We start from the raw sequence: 18424 nt of genomic DNA, 5'->3' as shown, positions 1-18424 counted from the left end.
GACCAGATATCCTGGTCTCAGGCTCTTTAGGACTTTAAAATTAAGATAAGTACCTCAGTCAAGATACAACTCTTTTAAATAAAAATGAATAATTGAAATGAATTTTCTTAACCCCCCTCCCTTCTATTTTTCTGTATTTTGTATTTTGGAGATGCAGCTGATCAAACTCATTATCCAGGGACAACTAAAGAATAACTGGACTCCCCTTGAGACATTTCACTAATTTTTATTAGAATTACTTGGGACTTGTCTTGAAATGCTTTGGGCATTGTGTCCAGGGCGAGGTTCCTCAAAGAGATACTCAATGCTGTTTTTTCAAGCTCAGTTCCACTCAAATGTAAGCATATCCCAAGAGGTTAATTAGACCATGAGCCTCTCCGCCTTCTTGCCTTCTTCTTAAGCAATTGCAATCCATATAAGAAGCTCTGAACATCAGCCATTTTCACTGCAACTGATACAAAAGCATGACAGGAGAACCCTTCATCTCACTATTTAACACATTGGGAGTTGAGCAAATTAAAAGCCTTTGCAGACAAGTTCTTAATCCTTGAATGTTTCTGATTAAGGATTAGAAACCACAGGTAAGCAGTCCAAGTTTTCTAGTGTCTTGGATTCCAGTTTAGAATTACTTGTACATGGTGAACTCAGTCATCCCCCTACTGTGATATAAAAGCAAGTCCACTATGGTGACCAGATGCAAAGGAGGTCTGGGCTTCCATGCCCTGTAATAGTTGTGTAGAAGCTGTATTATGTCTTCTCTCAAGCTTTTAGCACTGGGATATGCTTGACTGTGCTCATCACAAATCCTTTTTTATAACTGTTCAAGGTACTAGAGTCTTGTCCTCCCTTGGTTCTCATCAACCTAGAGCTCTGTCAGGGTTTTAATAGGAGCTTCTCTAAGCTCTCAATTGGTACTTTAAATATGAAAATGTCTGTTAGTGAAACAGATTTGCAGAATTTCAGTGTAAGAAGATCAATGGGAAAACTGTTACTACAGATACTAGTCGACCAATGCTTTCTAAGGAATCATCTAGTAGAGATGTTTGCAGAGACCACACAAAGGATTCAGCTTGGCCCCACTTATTTATTTATTATTTTATTTTTATCCCGCCCTTCCTTCCAGCAGGAACCCAGGGCGGCAAACAAAAGCACTAAAAACACTTTAAAACATCATAAAAAGAGATTTTAAAATACATTAAAACAAAACATCTTTAAAAACGTTTCTTAAAAAAGCTTTTAAAAGATCTAAGTTTAAAAAACATTTTTAAAAAGGTTTAAGAACATATTGAAAAACAATTCCAACACAGACAGAGACTAAGATAAGGTCTCTACTTAAAAGAAGGTCTTCAATAGGCACCAAAAAGATAACAGAAATGGCACCTGTCTAATATTTAAGGGGAGGGAATTCCACATGGTAGGTGCCACCACACTAAAGGTGCATTTCCTATACTGTGCAGAATGGATCTCCTGATAAGATGGTATCTGCAGGAGGCCCTCACCTGCAGAGTGGAGTGATCGACAGGGTGTATGAGGGATAAGACAGTCTTTCAGGTATCCTGATACCAAGCTGTATAGGGATTTGTACACCCAAACTAGAACCTTGAACTTGGCCCGGTAACCTTGACAAGCTTGTTGGGCAATGCAACTCCCACCACCACCACCAAACTTGGCCATTGATGGAAAAGAGAAGCACCAGGTGAGGCTGGTATGGTGGGGTGATGCCATGGAGGTGCTGTCCCAGCACTAGTGGGATGGGGTTGGGTGACAGCGAGGTTGGAGCTGTGTGGGTACAATTATGGAACCAATCTGGCACTCCTTCTGGTGTACAGGTGCTGCTCCAAACTTGCTGCCCTCCCTCACCAACCCAGGTAAGCTGCTGTGACATCAGTGTTGGGAGGATGGCTCTGCAGCCCACCATACTGAGCTCTTGAGAAGTACCAAACTGATGACTTATATACAAAGCCCTGAACTTGGTCCCAGGACACCTTAAGAGTAACCTGACACCTTACATCCCAGCTTGATCACTGAGATTATCCGGAAGAGCGCTATTAGTTGTCCCCAGTATTATAGAGGACTACCTGGCCTCAGCTAGAAGCCAGGCATTTAGTGTTGCTAGTCCCATGCTGTGACACTATCTTTCAGCAGAGATTCAGCACACATCCTTGACTTTCAGGCATCTCTTACAGGCTTTTGCTACTGTTAATTTTTATTGTTTGATTAGTCAGTTACCTTAATAATTACTGAAGACCTTCCTCTTCCAACAAGCCTTTTAAGTGGAGATTTTATTCCAGTCTGTGTCAGAATTGCTTTTTAAGATGTTTTTAAAGCTTTAAAAAATATGTTTCAAAGTTTTAATAGATTTTTAAAGATGCTTTGTTTTAATAGGTTTTTAAAGATGCTTTGTTTTAATAGATGTTTAAGTCTGTTTTTAAGATGTTTTAGAGTGTTTTTAGTGTTTTGTTTGCTGCCCTGGGTTACTTCTGGGAGGAAGGGTGGGATATAAAATAAATAAATAAATAAACCTGTACATTTTATTTTTAAATTGTTTTATGTTTTAACATTGAGCACCACCCTGATATTTTGTGGTAGGGTGGTACAGAAATACTTTTATAAATAAATATTGCTGTGGTCTCTCCCTAGCACTTGTTCATGAATCCTGCCACTGTATGTCCTCCACCTGATAAAGTAATAAGTGGAAATGCCCTAGAGGCATGGGGGGAGAAATGCAAAGGGATCACACAAGGAGGGACATAACCTGGGAGGCATGCATGGGAGGAGGAGAGAAGCTGCAGGGAGGTAAAACTTGCCAGGCCTCCCATGAACCTGGGGACGGGCTTGTTCACTGGGGTGTGCATATCGACAGTTGTCTGCTTCTCGTTCTGACCATCTTGGATGCTCTGTGTAAAACATGAGAATGGGGACAGTGTTGGGGCATTGGCCTTTTTCTAGTACTGGAGTCCTGACAAATGTTTGACATCACCATCCTCCAGAGATAACCCTAAACTACCTATCAAAACTTCTTAATTTACTGATCTCGTCCATATCTTGTTTTGATACCTTGTTTGCAAAATGCCTTGGCTCTTTAGGCTGACCACAAAAGGACTATACATTATCTTAAATTTAAAAGCCTGCATATTTATACTCTATGTTTTACTTCTCAGTGTATACCTTGACCGCTGCTGCTAATAACATTTGAAAAAATATGTCAAGTTTCAACTTCTCTCTCTCCCCCACCCCCAACTGTTTTAGGTCGTGGTGAGATCTAGTAGTGAGAGTTTGGGGTAGTCCACTAGGATTGTTATAGGATTATTTTAACCAGAACTCAAAAGAAGATCTCAATTTGGGGGCATTTTTTTTAAAAAAAATAGAACAATTAAGAACACAGCAATAGAACACAGCAATATAAAAAGAACTTTGTTGAATCGGACCTATAAGATACCTCTGGAAAACCCACAAGCAGGATATGAGTGCAATAGTCTTCTCCTGCTCTTGTTTCCCTGCAAATGGTATTCAGAGGCATGCTGCCTTTGACCCTGGAAGTAATATACAGCCATTATGGCTAGGAGCTTTTGATTTAGTAGCCATTACTTACACTTGATGGAAAAGGTTAATGTTGTTTCCACAAACTGCATTTCCGATTTCCACCCCTTGATGCATGGGAAACCGTGGATAGATTGTCTTAGATGAATAAAAAAAACCCCTTATATCCCCCCACTGTGTGATGATATAACTTTGGCTATATGGCCCTTGCATATGTAATATTGACTCACCTGATGGTTGTTACTATTTCTGTTTGTATTTGAACTTGCCAAACCATTTTTTTTTTTAAACGGACTTTTCTATCCCAGCAGATGAAATCCATGGAAGGCAGAAATGAAACCAACATAGCAGAATTCATCCTTCTTGGATTTGGAGACCTCCAGGAGCTACATATCTTTCTCTTTGTGTTGTTTCTAATGATATATGTCATGACTATGGTTGGGAACCTGATCATTATTGTAGTAGTTGTGACTGATCAAAGCTTACACACCCCCATGTATTTCTTTCTTGGGAATCTGTCTTGCTTAGAGACCTGTTACAGCTCAACCATCATTCCCAGAATGCTGGCCAGTTTCATAACTGAAAACCAACATGTTTCAGTGAATGGCTGCATTATGCAATTGTGGGGGTTTGGTTTCTTGATAGCAGCAGAATGCTGCCTCCTTACTGTAATGTCCTACGATCGCTACGTGGCGATATGTAGGCCCCTGCATTATTCACTTCTTATGAATTTCAAGGTCTGCCTCCAGTTGGTGGCTGGATCTTGGAGTTGCAGTTTTGTAATAAACATGATCTTGTTAATTTTTATCCTGCGGTTGACCTTCTGCAGCCACAGTGTTATTGATCACTTCTTCTGTGACTTCATCCCAATGGTGAACACAGCCTGTAGTGACACACATCAAATAAAAGTTCTGTCACTTGCTCTCACCTCCATCATCACACTGCCATTATTCTGTATAACAATAGCATCCTATGGGTACATCATTTCTGCCATTCTTGGAATCCCGTCCACCACAGGAAGGCAAAAGGCCTTCTCTACTTGCTCTTCACATCTCATTGTGGTGGCCATTTTCTATGGCACCCTCATCACTGTGTACATTTTACCAGAAACCAATGAAGTGAGAGAGCTGAACAAAGTCTTCTCTGTTTTTTATACTATCTTGACACCTCTGATCAATCCCCTCATATACAGCCTGAGGAACAAAGAGGTAAAGGAGGCTCTGAGAAGAGCAGCTAACAAATGTGCACTCAACATGATAGTTTATTAAAGTCTTGTTTTCAGACATAATGATGAGATCTCTTTCCATTACAAAGAGAAGAAACGTTTAGCCCTGCAGTACTGCGTGTAGGCCCCACTCTCAATGAACTAAGCAAGTGAAAGCTTTGGAAGTGGGACATTCATGTGTTCCAGTCTTAGCTTTCTGCAGGAAGGCTGAGATCTAAATATAACAAATAAATGTGAATGAAAATCTTTGCAAGTGTTGAAAAACATTTTATGTCACTAAACATTTTGTATATGAAGCTTATTTTGACACAGTGGTTATTTCTTCCATGCTATATAAATATTAAAGTGGTGTTAAGAATTCTCAAGGCAACTTTGATGGGCTACTGTTTTAATCAAGCCAAATGAAAGATAAAATGAAACATAGTGGCTATGTTCTGTCTCCATTGTTTGGAGGCAGTAAGCCTTTGAATGTCAGTTGCTGGGGATCACAAGTAGGGGGAGGGCTGTTGCACTCAGGTCCTGCTTGCTGACTTCCCATAGGCATCTGGTTGGCCACTGTGAGAATAGGATGCTGGACTAGATGGGGCCATCAGCCTGATGCAGCAGACTTTTCTTGTCAACATAAAAACGTATCTTCTTTTAATGTGTCCAAGCCCTTATACACCTACTATGGATCTCTCTGGATTGTGAACTATCCAGCTATTCACCATTCACAAATCATGTACAAGTTATCAAACCCATGCACTTGTTTACATCTTCCGTACATCCATGCTCAATGCAGTTCCTCATATATACTCTTAATTGGGTATTTTTCTGCCATGATTGTGTCAAAATAGTCTGCACCTGTGATTTTTGAGGTACAATATATAGAAACCAATTTCAATTGTGATTTGATGATGGATTTGTGATGCTTCTACATCAAATCACAAGGATCCATGGAGATTAATTTATTTAGTTGGTTGCTTGTTCGGTGGCTGAGCAGGAATTGTTTTCTTGCCCTGTGATTGGCTCTTGGAATATCTTTTCCCTCTTACTCCATACCGCTATTAATTTGATCTGGGTGACTTTAACTTGGCTAACTTGCTTTATTGTTACAACTTAGGGCATGTAGTGCCAGAAGTAAGGCCAATAACACCATAGTCTTGGAGAGCACTTGGAGGCACCAGGCAGGAGAAGAACACCAACCTCACATTGCCACCGGGTTTGGAAGAGGGGTACATGTTGACAGGTGCATTGTGCCCTGCAATCTTTGCCCTCTGGATGCTGATCAGAAGGAGTAAAACAGATTTATAGAAGTTCCCTCTGATCACCTTCATGGTGAATTAGCAGTGAGGGGCCTGCATCAGGCACAATACTGGTGCAGTGGCTTGAGTCAGGGTGATGTTGCCCATGTGAGGAGATATGGAGATTTCTCCTGTCTCCTGAGATAATGCTGCTGCCCACAGGTAACCAAGTTAAGTTCTTGATCACTGCAAATCTTCAGTGTAGTCATTAATAAAGTTGCAACCTTTTGAACCACAAACATCTCTCTTGTCTTTATTTGGAACATGGGGACTACTGTTACTATCATATTGTAACTACAGCTATAAAATGGCTTCTTGAATGTGGGCAGAGAAAATGTGCAGACCATTTCACTTAATTTCTCTGGGGGGAGGAGAAATTCTTCAACAGTTTCTCAGGGGTGGGGCTCACTATTAGCTGTGACAGTAGCACATTTTTATTTATTTATTTGTTAAATTTTTATACCGCCCCACTAGCATAGCTCTCTGGGCGGTGTACAACAAAATGCAGATATATACAATGAGTTCCCATAATATAATACAAAAAACATATATAAAAGAAATCTAAAATCAGTTACAGCAAATTTTAAAACTAAATTAAAATTAGATGAAAAATGCCTTAGAAAAGAGGAAGGTTTTAACTTGGCGCCAAAAAGATAGCAATGTCGGCGCCAAGCGCACCTCATCGGGAAGACTATTCCACAGTTCGGGGGCCACCACGGAGAAGGCCCTAGTTCTTGTTACCACCCTCCGAGCTTCTCTGTGAGTCAGAACTCGGAGGAGGGCCTTCGATGTAGAGCGCAGTGCACGGGCAGGTTCATATCGGGAGAGGCGTTCCAGCAGGTATTGTGGTCCCGCGCTGTATAAGGCTTTATAGGTTAAGACCAACACAATTTTCTTTTTCTCCCCTCGTCTTTTTTTAAAAACTGCTGCAACCGTTGAAAGTGATAATGCCAACAACTGTGTTGGCATCTTGGCCATCATTTTGCATCCTTTGCAGTGCCCCAGAGCTATCATCATTCCAGTGCATTATGGAAGTGAGGGATGGCAGCCACCATGGAGAATATTCAGAGAGAATTCTGCAACATGGCCTTCTTTTTCTAAAGGGGGAGGGTGATAAAAAGGAAATCTAAGAAATTTTCTCAGAAAAATGTCTTCTGTGGAATAAGTCAGTTCTAAGCATGTTTCAGCTTCCCTTGACATTTCTGATGAGATGTCCCTCAAAGAGCTGTTCCTCAAATATTTTCTTAAAGAGATATTCAATCAATACTGTTTTTTAAAAAACTGACATTTCTCAAGTGGTTAATTAGGGTGTAATGCTTGCTTCTTCTCACGTTCACCTTTAGCAGATGTACCCTAAGTAAGAAGCTCTGAGCATGAAGAAGTGAGTTAGTTCAGCTGACCCATGAGAGTGATTGATGAACCTCTGAATTTCAGGATCTAAGGAACATGACTTGGAAAACAAATTGCCATTGCCAAGAGACCTTTAGGTTTCTAATCCTAAAATGTTTCTGACAAAAGATTGGAAACTAGAGGTGAGCATTCTACTGCCTTGAATTTCAGGTAAGAGTTACTTGCATTGACTGAATGCATGGTTATTCCCATATTGTGATATAGATGCAAGTCTACTATAGTGCCTAGATGTAGAGTGCTCCTGTGCACTTTAACTGTGCAAAAGCAGGTGTGTCTTTCATCACCCCTTCGGCGTGCTCAGCTGTGCTCATCACAATTCTTTCTTTTTTGACTACTGTTAAAAATACAACAGCCCTGTGCTGCTTTGCATCCACTCAGCCTAGACCTTCATCAGGATTTATGTAGGAGCTCCTCTAATCTCTTGATTGCTACAAGAGTCTTATTGCTCTTCTTATCTAGGCATCCTAAGGTAGAGACAGGGAACCTGTAGCCCTCCAGTGTTGCTGGATTACAACTCCCATCAATCCTGATGTTGGCCATGCTGGCTGGACATGATGGGAGTTGGAGTCCAACAATATCTGGAGGGCTAAAGTTTCCCCATTCCTATCCTAAATACTTGTATAATGGGTACAATCTTCAGTTTGCCTCTTTAGTCTCCTAAAGTTTAGTGGATAAAGGATAAATGGTCTGTGTTGGCTTTGATACACCTGGAAGGTAAGTGAGAAAGTAGATGATACATAGTACTGTATAATCAACTTTCTTGATAGTGCACATTTTTAATATTCACAGATCCCCTTGTCAGAGGTGGGAAGCTTAAACAGTCCAGTGGCTGGGCCTGGCAACCAAGAGGTCTTCTGTATCTTTAAATGTTGTGCAGGGGGAAGGTGGTTTTTCCCATTACAGTGTTGCAAGAAAACCTGCATTTGGCTGAATTTTCTCTTCTCTTAAAGATACAGAATCGTTCTCAAGCCCTGAGCCTGGCAACCCTATTTACTACACTCCACAGGATGATCTGATGAGGGTTATTGCAGGCATTGAATAAAGTTGCCTTCTGACATATTCAAGTTCTTCCGAAATGTGGCATTGTCCATTCAGATTATGCCCATTAAAATTAAGTGTAACTTTTAATGAACAGACTGTGGAAACATTTAGGATGCCCTTTTAAATGGACAGGTTCTTATGCCTTTAACAGGCGCACAGCAGGCATAAATGTAACAGCTGGACCTTTTCTGAGCATGGAGATGCTGTAATAGGAAAAACACTTCTTTCTTTTTTTAAGTCCTACTTGCCATAAATCTGTTAAAATTGACAGGCAGAAGTCGACTGCATCCAGTTGCATCTTCTGCACCCTCACTTGTATGCAAGAACAAGAAAATGTCTGGGCGGGAGAGCTATACGAGTGACTGGTACAAACAGAAAAGTTCCTCGGCAGACATGCTCCACAGTACTGTTCTTCAGCCTTGGATCCCCAGATGTTGCTGGATTCCCATAAACCCCAGCCAGCTTAGCCAATGGCCAAGGATGATGGGAGTACAACAGCATCTGGCGACCCAAGGTTGAAGAACAGTGCTCCACAGGATGCAAAGTGGGTTACTATTTGCTGGGATCTCAACACCATTCTCATTTTGCATATAATGCCCTAAGAAAGCGAGAGGCATCATGGAGACAGGCAACACCTCCTGAGCGTTCCAGAGTGAAAGGAATCACAAAAGTTATGGAGTTAGCATTTCATGTGTGGTGCTCAGTAAAGCAGTCAAGTTAGTCTCAGGCTACTTTTTCAGGACAAATTATAGTATCATTAGTCTTTTTGGAGTTTTTATGCCAAAGATCATATTATGTGTACAATATCAGAAAGGCAACACTCTTTCCATTACTGGTTTATGTCCACTGTGTAGCTCTCTCAGCCTTTTTATAAAGTTTAGCTCTCACATATTTCCAGAAAAAGCATTAGCTTAACCTAAGCTCTCACAACTAAAAACAGATCATCTGTGCCCTTACGTTTCTGATATCATGGGAAGAACTTAAGAGAAGCATCAAAGGGCAGGGAGGGGGGAACCTGTGGCCCTCCAGATGTTGTTTGACTTCGTTTTCCATCAGCCCCTGCTAGCAACACATGGAGGGACAAATGTCTGAATAGGGCTATTGGAAGACTTTTGAATATGGGGCAAGATTCCTTTAATTCAGATGGGACAGTTACTGGAATAATAAAAACAGCAAAACGTTGATTGCACATTTTTTTGTTGCTTTTCCTCCACCAGATTAAAAGGATGATGAAATTGGAGGGAAGAAATGAAACCATAATTACAGAATTTGTCCTTCGTGGCTTTGGAGAGCTTCAAGGGCTGCAAATTCTTCTCTTTGTGATATTTCTGTTGATCTACATCATGACTATGGCTGGGAACCTGACCATCATTGTACTAGTTGTGACTGATCAAAACCTCCACACTCCTATGTATTTCTTCCTGGGCAACTTATCTTGTTTAGAGACCTGCTACAGCTCAACCATCCTCCCTAGAATACTTACTGGTTTACTGAATGAAAATGAAGGTGTTTCTGTTAACGGCTGCATTGTGCAATTATTGGCTTTTGTATTCTTAGCAGTAACAGAATGCTATCTCCTGGCAGCAATGTCTTATGACCGTTACATAGCAATATGCCACCCCCTGCATTACTCTGCCCTTATGAATTTCAAGGTTTGCCTCCAGCTGGTGGCTGGATCTTGGATTGGCAGTTTGGTGATAGACACAATATTTCTAATATTTATGTTGCAGGTAACCTACTGTGGCTACAATGTCATTGAGCATTTCTTTTGTGATTTCATTCCAATGATGAATTTGGCCTGCAGTGATGCAAGTCAGGTGAAACTGGTATCAGCTGTTTTGGCTTCTCTCTCCATCCTGCCACCATTCATTCTGACCATAGCATCATATGCATACATCATTACTACCATTGTAGGAATCCCATCCACCACAGGAAGGAAGAAGGCCTTCTCTACCTGCTCTTCTCATCTCATTGTGGTGACCATTTTCTATGGCTCTCTTACCATTGTGTATCTTTTACAAGACAACTATGAACTGAGAATACTGAATAAGGTATTATCTGTCTTTTACACCATCTTGACACCCCTGGTTAATCCCTTTATATACAGCCTGAGGAACAAAGAGGTGAAGGAGGCCTTGAGGAGAGGTGTCAACAAATGTGCTAACTGCATATGAGTTCACTAAACGCTGTTTTCAAATTTGCTGATGGATCCTATTTTTATTGTATGGTTAAAAAGACATTATTAAACCTTCAAAATGCTGCATGTGGTGTCTTCTCTAGCCCTGTTCAAGCATTAACTCATGAATAATCATGTTGACTCTGAAGCTGAGCCACACTTTTATTTATTCATTTTATTTTAATTGAAAAAATGTCTATACCCCCAATATTAAGAAAAAAATATCATGGTGACATCCAGTCAAGAATAAATTTCAACCATAAAACAAATTCCAAATATATCACAATCAGTAGTCCAGATTAATGCATCCACATACCTGCATCACTCAACAGGAAGAGCAATGCTTTGCCTTCATAGTCAGAGAATGGCTATGCTCTGCCTCCATAGTCAGAGGTGGTATGCTTCTAAATACTATTTGCTGGAAACCGCAGAAGAAAAGAGCTTCTGGTTGGCCACTGTGATACTGGACTAGATGGGTCACTGGTCTGATCCAGCAAGCTCTTTGTGTGTTCTTATGAGAGCATCATCCCTAATGTTACTTCTTCCTCCAACACCCTTGTGTCATGTGTAGAGACAACTTTACATACAACTGCTTGTGTTGATTGCAGTTGTCCGTAACAGAACCCCAGCATACAAGTTCCTAGTTATGTGTAGACACACCACCTGATTGGGCCACCTGATTGTGCTGATTTGTGCAGACCCCCTTTATGTGAGCAGGAACTTGCACATTGAGGTTTCTTTGCATGCAACCATGTGCAACACATGGTTATTGAGGGAAGATGATGTCACATTGGGGTGTAACACTGTGGCCCTACTTCAAAATCATCATGATTTGTATGCCTTATATGTGAGTAACATATGAATACAGCTACTGTAGCTAAGTAAGTCTAGGTCTTTGTAGTAAATGGATGGGAAATTGTGAGGAAACAAGTGTGACATCTCCATTGTGAGCTCTCCAGACAGAGAATGGCATACTAGGGTAACAAATAAATGTACTGTAGATATCAAATGTCATTGGAGCTGGAAAAAATTGTACGCTTCCTACAAATTTTCATGTGTAGTTTACTTTGAATGTCTGTCATTGTCCTTTCTTGCTCAGCTGCCTGGAAAATAAATGTTTCCAGTCAACACATGAAGCTTAAAATGATTCAGTCCATTGGTCCATCTACCCTACTAATGCCTATTCTTAAAGACAGCAGCTGAAATTCAGTCTGGAAATTTAATGGGTGTTTCCAATCTACAAATGGAGCTGATTCAGCCCAATCTGGATGTGAATGTTTTCATGATTGTGCCTGGAGTTTCTGTGCAATGTTTAACTGATGCACATATGGATTTCTTAATTTTCTCTCAAGTACACATTTTAAAATGTATTTTGATTTTAAAACAAAACCTGTGTCACAACATTCAGACAAGTGTGAAATCTGACGGACGGTTATATTCCAATTCACATATTAGTCTGGGTGGTGTAGATCAGGTGTAGATTGCATTGGAATTAGTAAAAAATAAAGACCTCAATACTTAAGAACCTCATCTGACACTCTCCTCCAGGTGCTGTTGCTCTCTGAGGAGTGGTGGGTGGCTACTGGAGACAGAATCTTCTCATTGTTGAGTCCTCTACCTTTGGAATGCCCTCCCACAGTGACCCTTGCACCTATGCTGATGTTTTCAGAGGCCAGGCAAAGACCTCCTTGTTTCTCCAGGCTTTTTGATTTAAATCAGTTATTTGTTGTTGTTTAAGGAGTGTATTATTGTTTACTAGAGTTTTACTGTTATTATTATTTTGTTCTCATGACAATTGATATTTGATTTTTTTTTAAGTTTTATGTTTGTATTGTTTGTAGTCCTGGGAATTTTCGTGGTTGAAGATATGAGATATAAATTTATTAACTGAATACCTGAATAAAATATATATAATAATATTTAGCATTTATGCATTACTGAGTCAGAACACTGATCCATCTAGCTCAGTGTTTTCAATCCAGACTGGTAGCAGTTCAGCAGGGTTTTAGGCAGAAGTCCCCAGCCTTACCTAGAAATGCTGGAGTTTAAATCTGGGATCTTTTCCCATGCGAAGCATGTGCTCAGCCTCTGAGCTGATATATGGTTTTATGAACCAAAATGGGGAACCTTTTGAACCTAATGGGCCAAGACCTTTATTTTCACAGGCCCTTTGGCCAAATATGACAGGTGGGTGTGGACACTCAATTGTCAATTACTTTATGTCATAATGACATCAGGTGACAACACCTCTGAAGTGCATTTCCAAGTGGTTTCTACTGAAACCACTTGGAAATGCACTTAAAAGGCAATGTCTCTGAAACCATCAGGGTTGGGGCAGGGGGGTTTGGTTTAGAGAATATGCAATCATGGTTTCCTGCTGAACCTTATTAGAGCCCTGCTATGGACCATGTCCCTATGGACCTACAATGATGAAGATGATAATTACTTGTAGAAATGTGCATGGAAGATTATAGTAGATATTACAAATTGTGTTCCCTTTAGAAGCAGAGGCAAATGATGCCAGAACCAGAGTGGAGAAATCAAACACTCATTACAGAATTCATCCTTCATGGCTTTGAAGACCAGCAGGAGCTTCAGATACCCCTCTCTATGATGTTCCTGGTCATTTATATCAGGAACATTGCTGGAAATCTTCTCATTGTTTAGAAATCTTCTTGTTGTTTCTCATACTAGTTGTGATGGATCACCATCTACACAACCCAATGTATTTCTATTTGGGCAATCTGTCCTTCTTGGAGACCTGTCTCAGCTCAAGCAGTGACTCACAACATATAAACTTTTATCAGCTAGTTCCCATCCCTTTGTACGCTGCCATCATTCATTTTAACTATAGCATCATATGAAGCCTCACTAGCCCACACAGCGTGGACGAGCATGGCATAGTTGTGAATGGGGGGACGCTGCTGCCACCACCATTATAGTTATGGGCAGCATCGCGCGTCACAACCTTTACGCGTGTGTGGCGTGCGGTGTGGAGAGGCAGGGCCCTGGGCTTATTTAAGTTCAGGCTGCCCCTCCTATCCTCCTCTTTCGGATCTTGACGGCTGAGAGGAGGACAGAGCGGTGTGGGACCATGAGCAGCGGTGGTCATTTTTGTGGCTGCCGTGTGGAGGGTGCAATTTTGGGCCCTTATTGTTACGTGGCTGCGTACAGGCTGCATTGGTGGGGGCCTAGACAGCCTGACTGCGGCTCCCCCACTGCTAGAGAGGGAGCGACGGCTGCTGCAGCGGCCCCTTTTGAAATGGAGGCGGTGGCACAGCAGCAGCTGAGTGGGCCTTATTGGCGAGGCCAGTGTTCTGTTTGTCCCCCCCTGGTTGGGGCTGGTGCAGCACATAAGCGGCACCATGGTTAAGCAAAAACACAAACATATGCAGTGATGGGATGCTCCTAAGCGCGGGCAATCTGCGGCTAGTAGGGGGAGTTGAGGCAGGCTGGAGTAGCCATCCTTCCCCTCGGCTGTGGCAGTGCACAGGGCTGTTTTGGCTGGGCCCACAGCAGCGGGGTGTAGGCATTGCCCACCCCGAGCAAGTGGCGGCTTTGGGGGTGGCGGTGCTGAGGCCTTTTAGATTGCGGGCCTGGCACACCCGATGGGGTATTGGCAATCAGGCCTCTTGGGCTGCAGGCCTGGCACCCCCTCTTTTCTAGTTTAAGTTCCCTCTAAGCGCTTCCCCCCCCCCACACACATGGTTCTTAAGGCGTGGGGATATAGGGAAGGTGATAGACTACCCCTGCAGGTAATTGTGTTACCACCCCCTCATATATGCTGTGTTATATTAGATTCGAGGTACTTTAGTCTATTATATTTATTACAGGGTGGCTGCATTATGGTGTGGTGGAGCCCTTTGGTTAGGCTTATGACCTCTTGCTAGGCCCGGGCTTATGTTAGATACAACTTCTTGCTAGGCCTGGGTATATATGACGTTTGAGGAAATTAATTATATGGTTATTACACTACATGGTAGTCTATTGGTGGGGCCTGGTGAGCCTTTTAGCCTTTGGGGCTTTCATATTTATATAATAATAAGGGCAGAGATAACAGTTTGCTAGAATATGACGCCCCGCTCGTTGCACAGCTGATGGGCGGGGCATAGTTGCAGATGGGGGCGAAGCTGCTGCCTCCATCTTTAAATGGGGCAAAGTCGCATGTTGCACCTATGACGCAAGTGCGACTTGGCTGAAGGAAGGGGCGAGGCTGGAGGGCTTATTTAAGCCCAGCTGCCCCTCCTACCTTCCTCTTTGGAATTGCAACGGCTCAAAGGAGGACGACAGAACAGAACATCGTGTTGGAGAGCAGCAGCCATTTTTCGAAGCCACATGGACGGCGCCTTTTTGCGACGCTTCACAGTCATGGAGGCTACATTTGTTGGGCCTATTAGGCCTACTTGATTGATCCCTGGGGCGGGAGTGCTGCTGGCTCGGGCCTTTGCAAGGCTGCGTGTTGTGGGGCTGATTAGGACCTTTTAATTTTATCGGCAGGTGACGCTGCAACATGGCTGCTGCTGGGGCGGGCCTCAAAAGGGGCCTCGCCAGCGGGGCTTGTAAAGGGCATCCAGCACCCCCCCAGGCAGTTACAGTAGGGTGGCGCGAGGCTTTTCTTTGAGCAGCACCATGTCTGTGCTGCTACTTGTTAAATGAACGACACACGCAAATGAATAAAGGGCCTCGTTAAAGGGCCCTAGCCAGCTAGATGTGGCAGCTAGGCGTCCTTCAGTGGCACTGCGTCAGGGCTCCCTAGGCAGTCGGTTAAGCAAGAGCCTACATACATACAATAAAATAAAATAAAAATAGAAGAACACAAAGGAAGGGGAATTAAAGGAATTATAAGCCCAGGGCAGATTGTGGGAGATAAGGTGGCACAGGCCTTTCAACCCCCCCCCATATACCTAGGATAAGTTTTTGGTGTAGTGGTTATTAATGTGTTGGGCTATGACCCAGGAGACCAGGGTTCGAATCTTCCCAACAGCCGTGAAGCTCACTGGGTGACCTTGGGCCAGTCACTGCAGGCTCAGAGCAAATTATGGGAGTGGAGGCTGTGCAGGCCTTTCAAGCCTGTCCACACAGGCCCTATTTACCCCCTTTGGTTGCCAAGGCTGGGTGTGAGTTCAGCCTAGGTAGGGGGCGCAAGACAGTGAGGGATGTGGGTGAGGCCCTGGAAGCCTCTACTGGCCATTGTGCAGGGCTCTTTGGTTAAGCTTATGGCCTTTTGTTAGACCCAGGCCTATCTTAGGTTTAAGGTACTTTATCCTATTAATTTTATTACATGGTGGCTGCTTTGCGGTGGGTGGAGCTCTTTGGTTAGGCTTCTGACTTCTTGCTAGGCCCAGGATATATTAGGTTGAGGTAATTAATTCCATTATTATTATATTACATGTGGCTTCTGTAGGGCCGGGTGAGCCTTTGCGGCCTTTCGGCCTTCATATTTGGATACTAATGGTGTGCAGAGATGACAGGGTTTGCTAGAACATGTCTAAATCACCATGACTTAGATGACAGTGATCATTTTCCAAGTATCAGTTACACATTCCTATATCAAAAACAAAGCACATGACATTTGTTACATTTAGAGAAGAACATGCAAACTTCTGCAGGGAATTGAAGGTCTAGCAGATGATAGTGTGGCTGGATGGGTGGATAGGAATAAAGAGGAAAGACAGGCTACTTATCAGGCTCTTCTCCTCATTTCCAGGATCTTAGATTTTACTGAACCAGTGGCTGCCTTGACAGGATCTTAGACTCTCTTTTGACACATGCTGCATTTAAGCTCCAGGAAGACTCTTCACCCTGTTCTGATGATTTTACAACAATACCAAAACCTCTCTTTGTTAGGATTTCTGATAATAATTACCTGAGGTCATACATGCATGCAACGTTTACATGGGCCTTATATTCTGATTGGTGTTTAGAAACCTGCTAGGTGACAGCTGCTGCAGTGGGGACTAATATCGGTTACAGCAGCATATCCTTAGTCTTTTTGCTTTAGGGGAACTGGGTTAGCTGCAATGACCTAGTAGTTGGTAAAGTGTGCTTACTCATAAATGATTTCCTTCCATTTTGCAGAAGGATAGGAGGTGAGAGGCCTTCAAAGGGGTAAGAAGAAGCCCCTAGCATAAGCTGCTTTGGGACATCCCCATTTAGACTCAAGGTTCTATGAACTTTGTTTGCAGGCTACCCAGTTTAAGGGGAGTTTTGTCTGTGTTACGGTGTTTTCCTTTTGGTTTCCCTATCCCATACTTAAATTCCCAGCTGGCCTTCATGGCCTCCAACTCCCGGCTGGCCTTCATGGCCTACCACCTTCAATCTGTTTTAGTTATGACAGTAATTGCCAGGGACAGATTGTAAAGAGGTGCAGTTGGGTAGACTTCCTGCCCCCCCTTTTTTTGGATGCCCCAGTCAGCTATGCCCCTAATGGGCAAAGGGCAAATTATGCCTGATTCACCAACAGTCTTATTTATGGGGTCAGGCAGTAACGGGTTCATACCTGATATTCTGCCCCAGTGTTCACCTTTCTGGGTATCAAGATTGACTCTGGGGCACGGGGCTGCAAGCTGCAAATGGACAGGCTTTAACTGTTGCTGATCAGGATCCTGGAGTTTTCAGAGGCCATGAAAGGTTTCCTTTGGCCCTCCAGGTGTTAGGGGTCTTTTACAGGAGTCATGATGCCATGGTAGGGCTTGCACAGCCTTACTACAGGTTCAGGGTCATGGATGTCTTATGCGCCGACCTGGCTGTTTGGCTCTCTTTCCGGCAGCTGCAGGCCTGGATTAAAGAAGGGTTAACTATGGGTGTCACCTTTCATTACTTCTTTTGATGTCAACATGGGCAGATGGGCTCATTGGCCACGGGCCGGATTTCTTAACCCCTTATATTTAAGAACACTAGGATTAGGGCCATGGATTTCATGGCCCCTAGCACGCTAGCCAGCTACCAGAGAGCAGGTAGGGGGTCACCTGCTGAAATTCCTAATGAAAGGCAGGAAAAGGGGCCTGTCAGTCTTAGCACTTCAAGGTAAGCTGGCAAGACTTTCCTTCTTAACTAGGCTTGTGGTTTTTTCCCTATCCACATCGCCCTTTCTCACTGGACATTATTTGGGTCTGGTGGGCCACTGGGAATACAGTAAGCTCCTCCAGTTATGAAGCCAGACCATGCTAGGCAGTAGCCCTTATGCTGTTTTTGGAGCTTTTGGGATAGGTGAGGTGGTGGCTGGATCCAAGCGAGACCTGTCTCGCGTACCCTCCAGCTATCAGATGTCTTCTTGGAGGGGAGTTGTGCCTGTATCTAATTGAACAGGTTTAAGACGGACCAGATATGTATGGGGTGGACCGTACATTTGACCATGGGATCTGGAGAAGGATATTTATTCACCCATGGAAAGGTGGATCCCTTCACGAAATACCAGTTTTGGGTGCTCGCAAAGCGGGCTTTTACAGGGGCTAGGGCATGACCCCTTAGATTTCGAATCCACTCTTTTGGAATTGGAGCTGCTGTTACGGCAGCAGGTCTTGGGTTTTTTCCCAGGTGAAGGTGCTGGTCCTCTGGTGCTTATAAGGGTTATATGCATTTATTCGCCCTTGCAAGCGAGGATCCCATCACAAAATACCAGTTTGAGCTCTCACAAGGCGGGCCTTAGTTTTGGAATCCACTCCTTCGAATTGGAGCTGCTTCTATAGCAGCAGGTCTAGGGTTTTCCCAGGCAAAGGTGCAGGCTGTTGGACTCTGGTCCGCAGGTGC

General features: G+C 43.1%; 2 protein-coding genes across 2 annotated transcripts; both read left to right on the top strand.

Annotated features, from left to right (window-relative positions):
• Positions 1-3860: 3860 nt before the first annotated feature.
• On the top strand, positions 3861-4808 carry LOC133368006 (olfactory receptor 8U9-like). The gene has a single exon (XM_061592089.1). The coding sequence runs from the start codon at positions 3861-3863 to the stop codon at positions 4806-4808; it is 948 nt and encodes a 315-aa protein (XP_061448073.1).
• Positions 4809-9707: 4899 nt separating this feature from the next.
• On the top strand, positions 9708-10673 carry LOC133368005 (olfactory receptor 6N1-like). The gene has a single exon (XM_061592088.1). The coding sequence runs from the start codon at positions 9726-9728 to the stop codon at positions 10671-10673; it is 948 nt and encodes a 315-aa protein (XP_061448072.1). The 5' UTR covers positions 9708-9725.
• The last annotated feature ends 7751 nt before the right edge of the window (positions 10674-18424 follow it).

The sequence above is a fragment of the Rhineura floridana genome, chromosome 11 (genome assembly GCF_030035675.1).
Source record: "Rhineura floridana isolate rRhiFlo1 chromosome 11, rRhiFlo1.hap2, whole genome shotgun sequence".
NCBI classification, from domain to species: Eukaryota; Metazoa; Chordata; class Lepidosauria; order Squamata; family Rhineuridae; genus Rhineura; species Rhineura floridana.
This window is presented reverse-complemented; position numbering and strand designations above follow the sequence as displayed.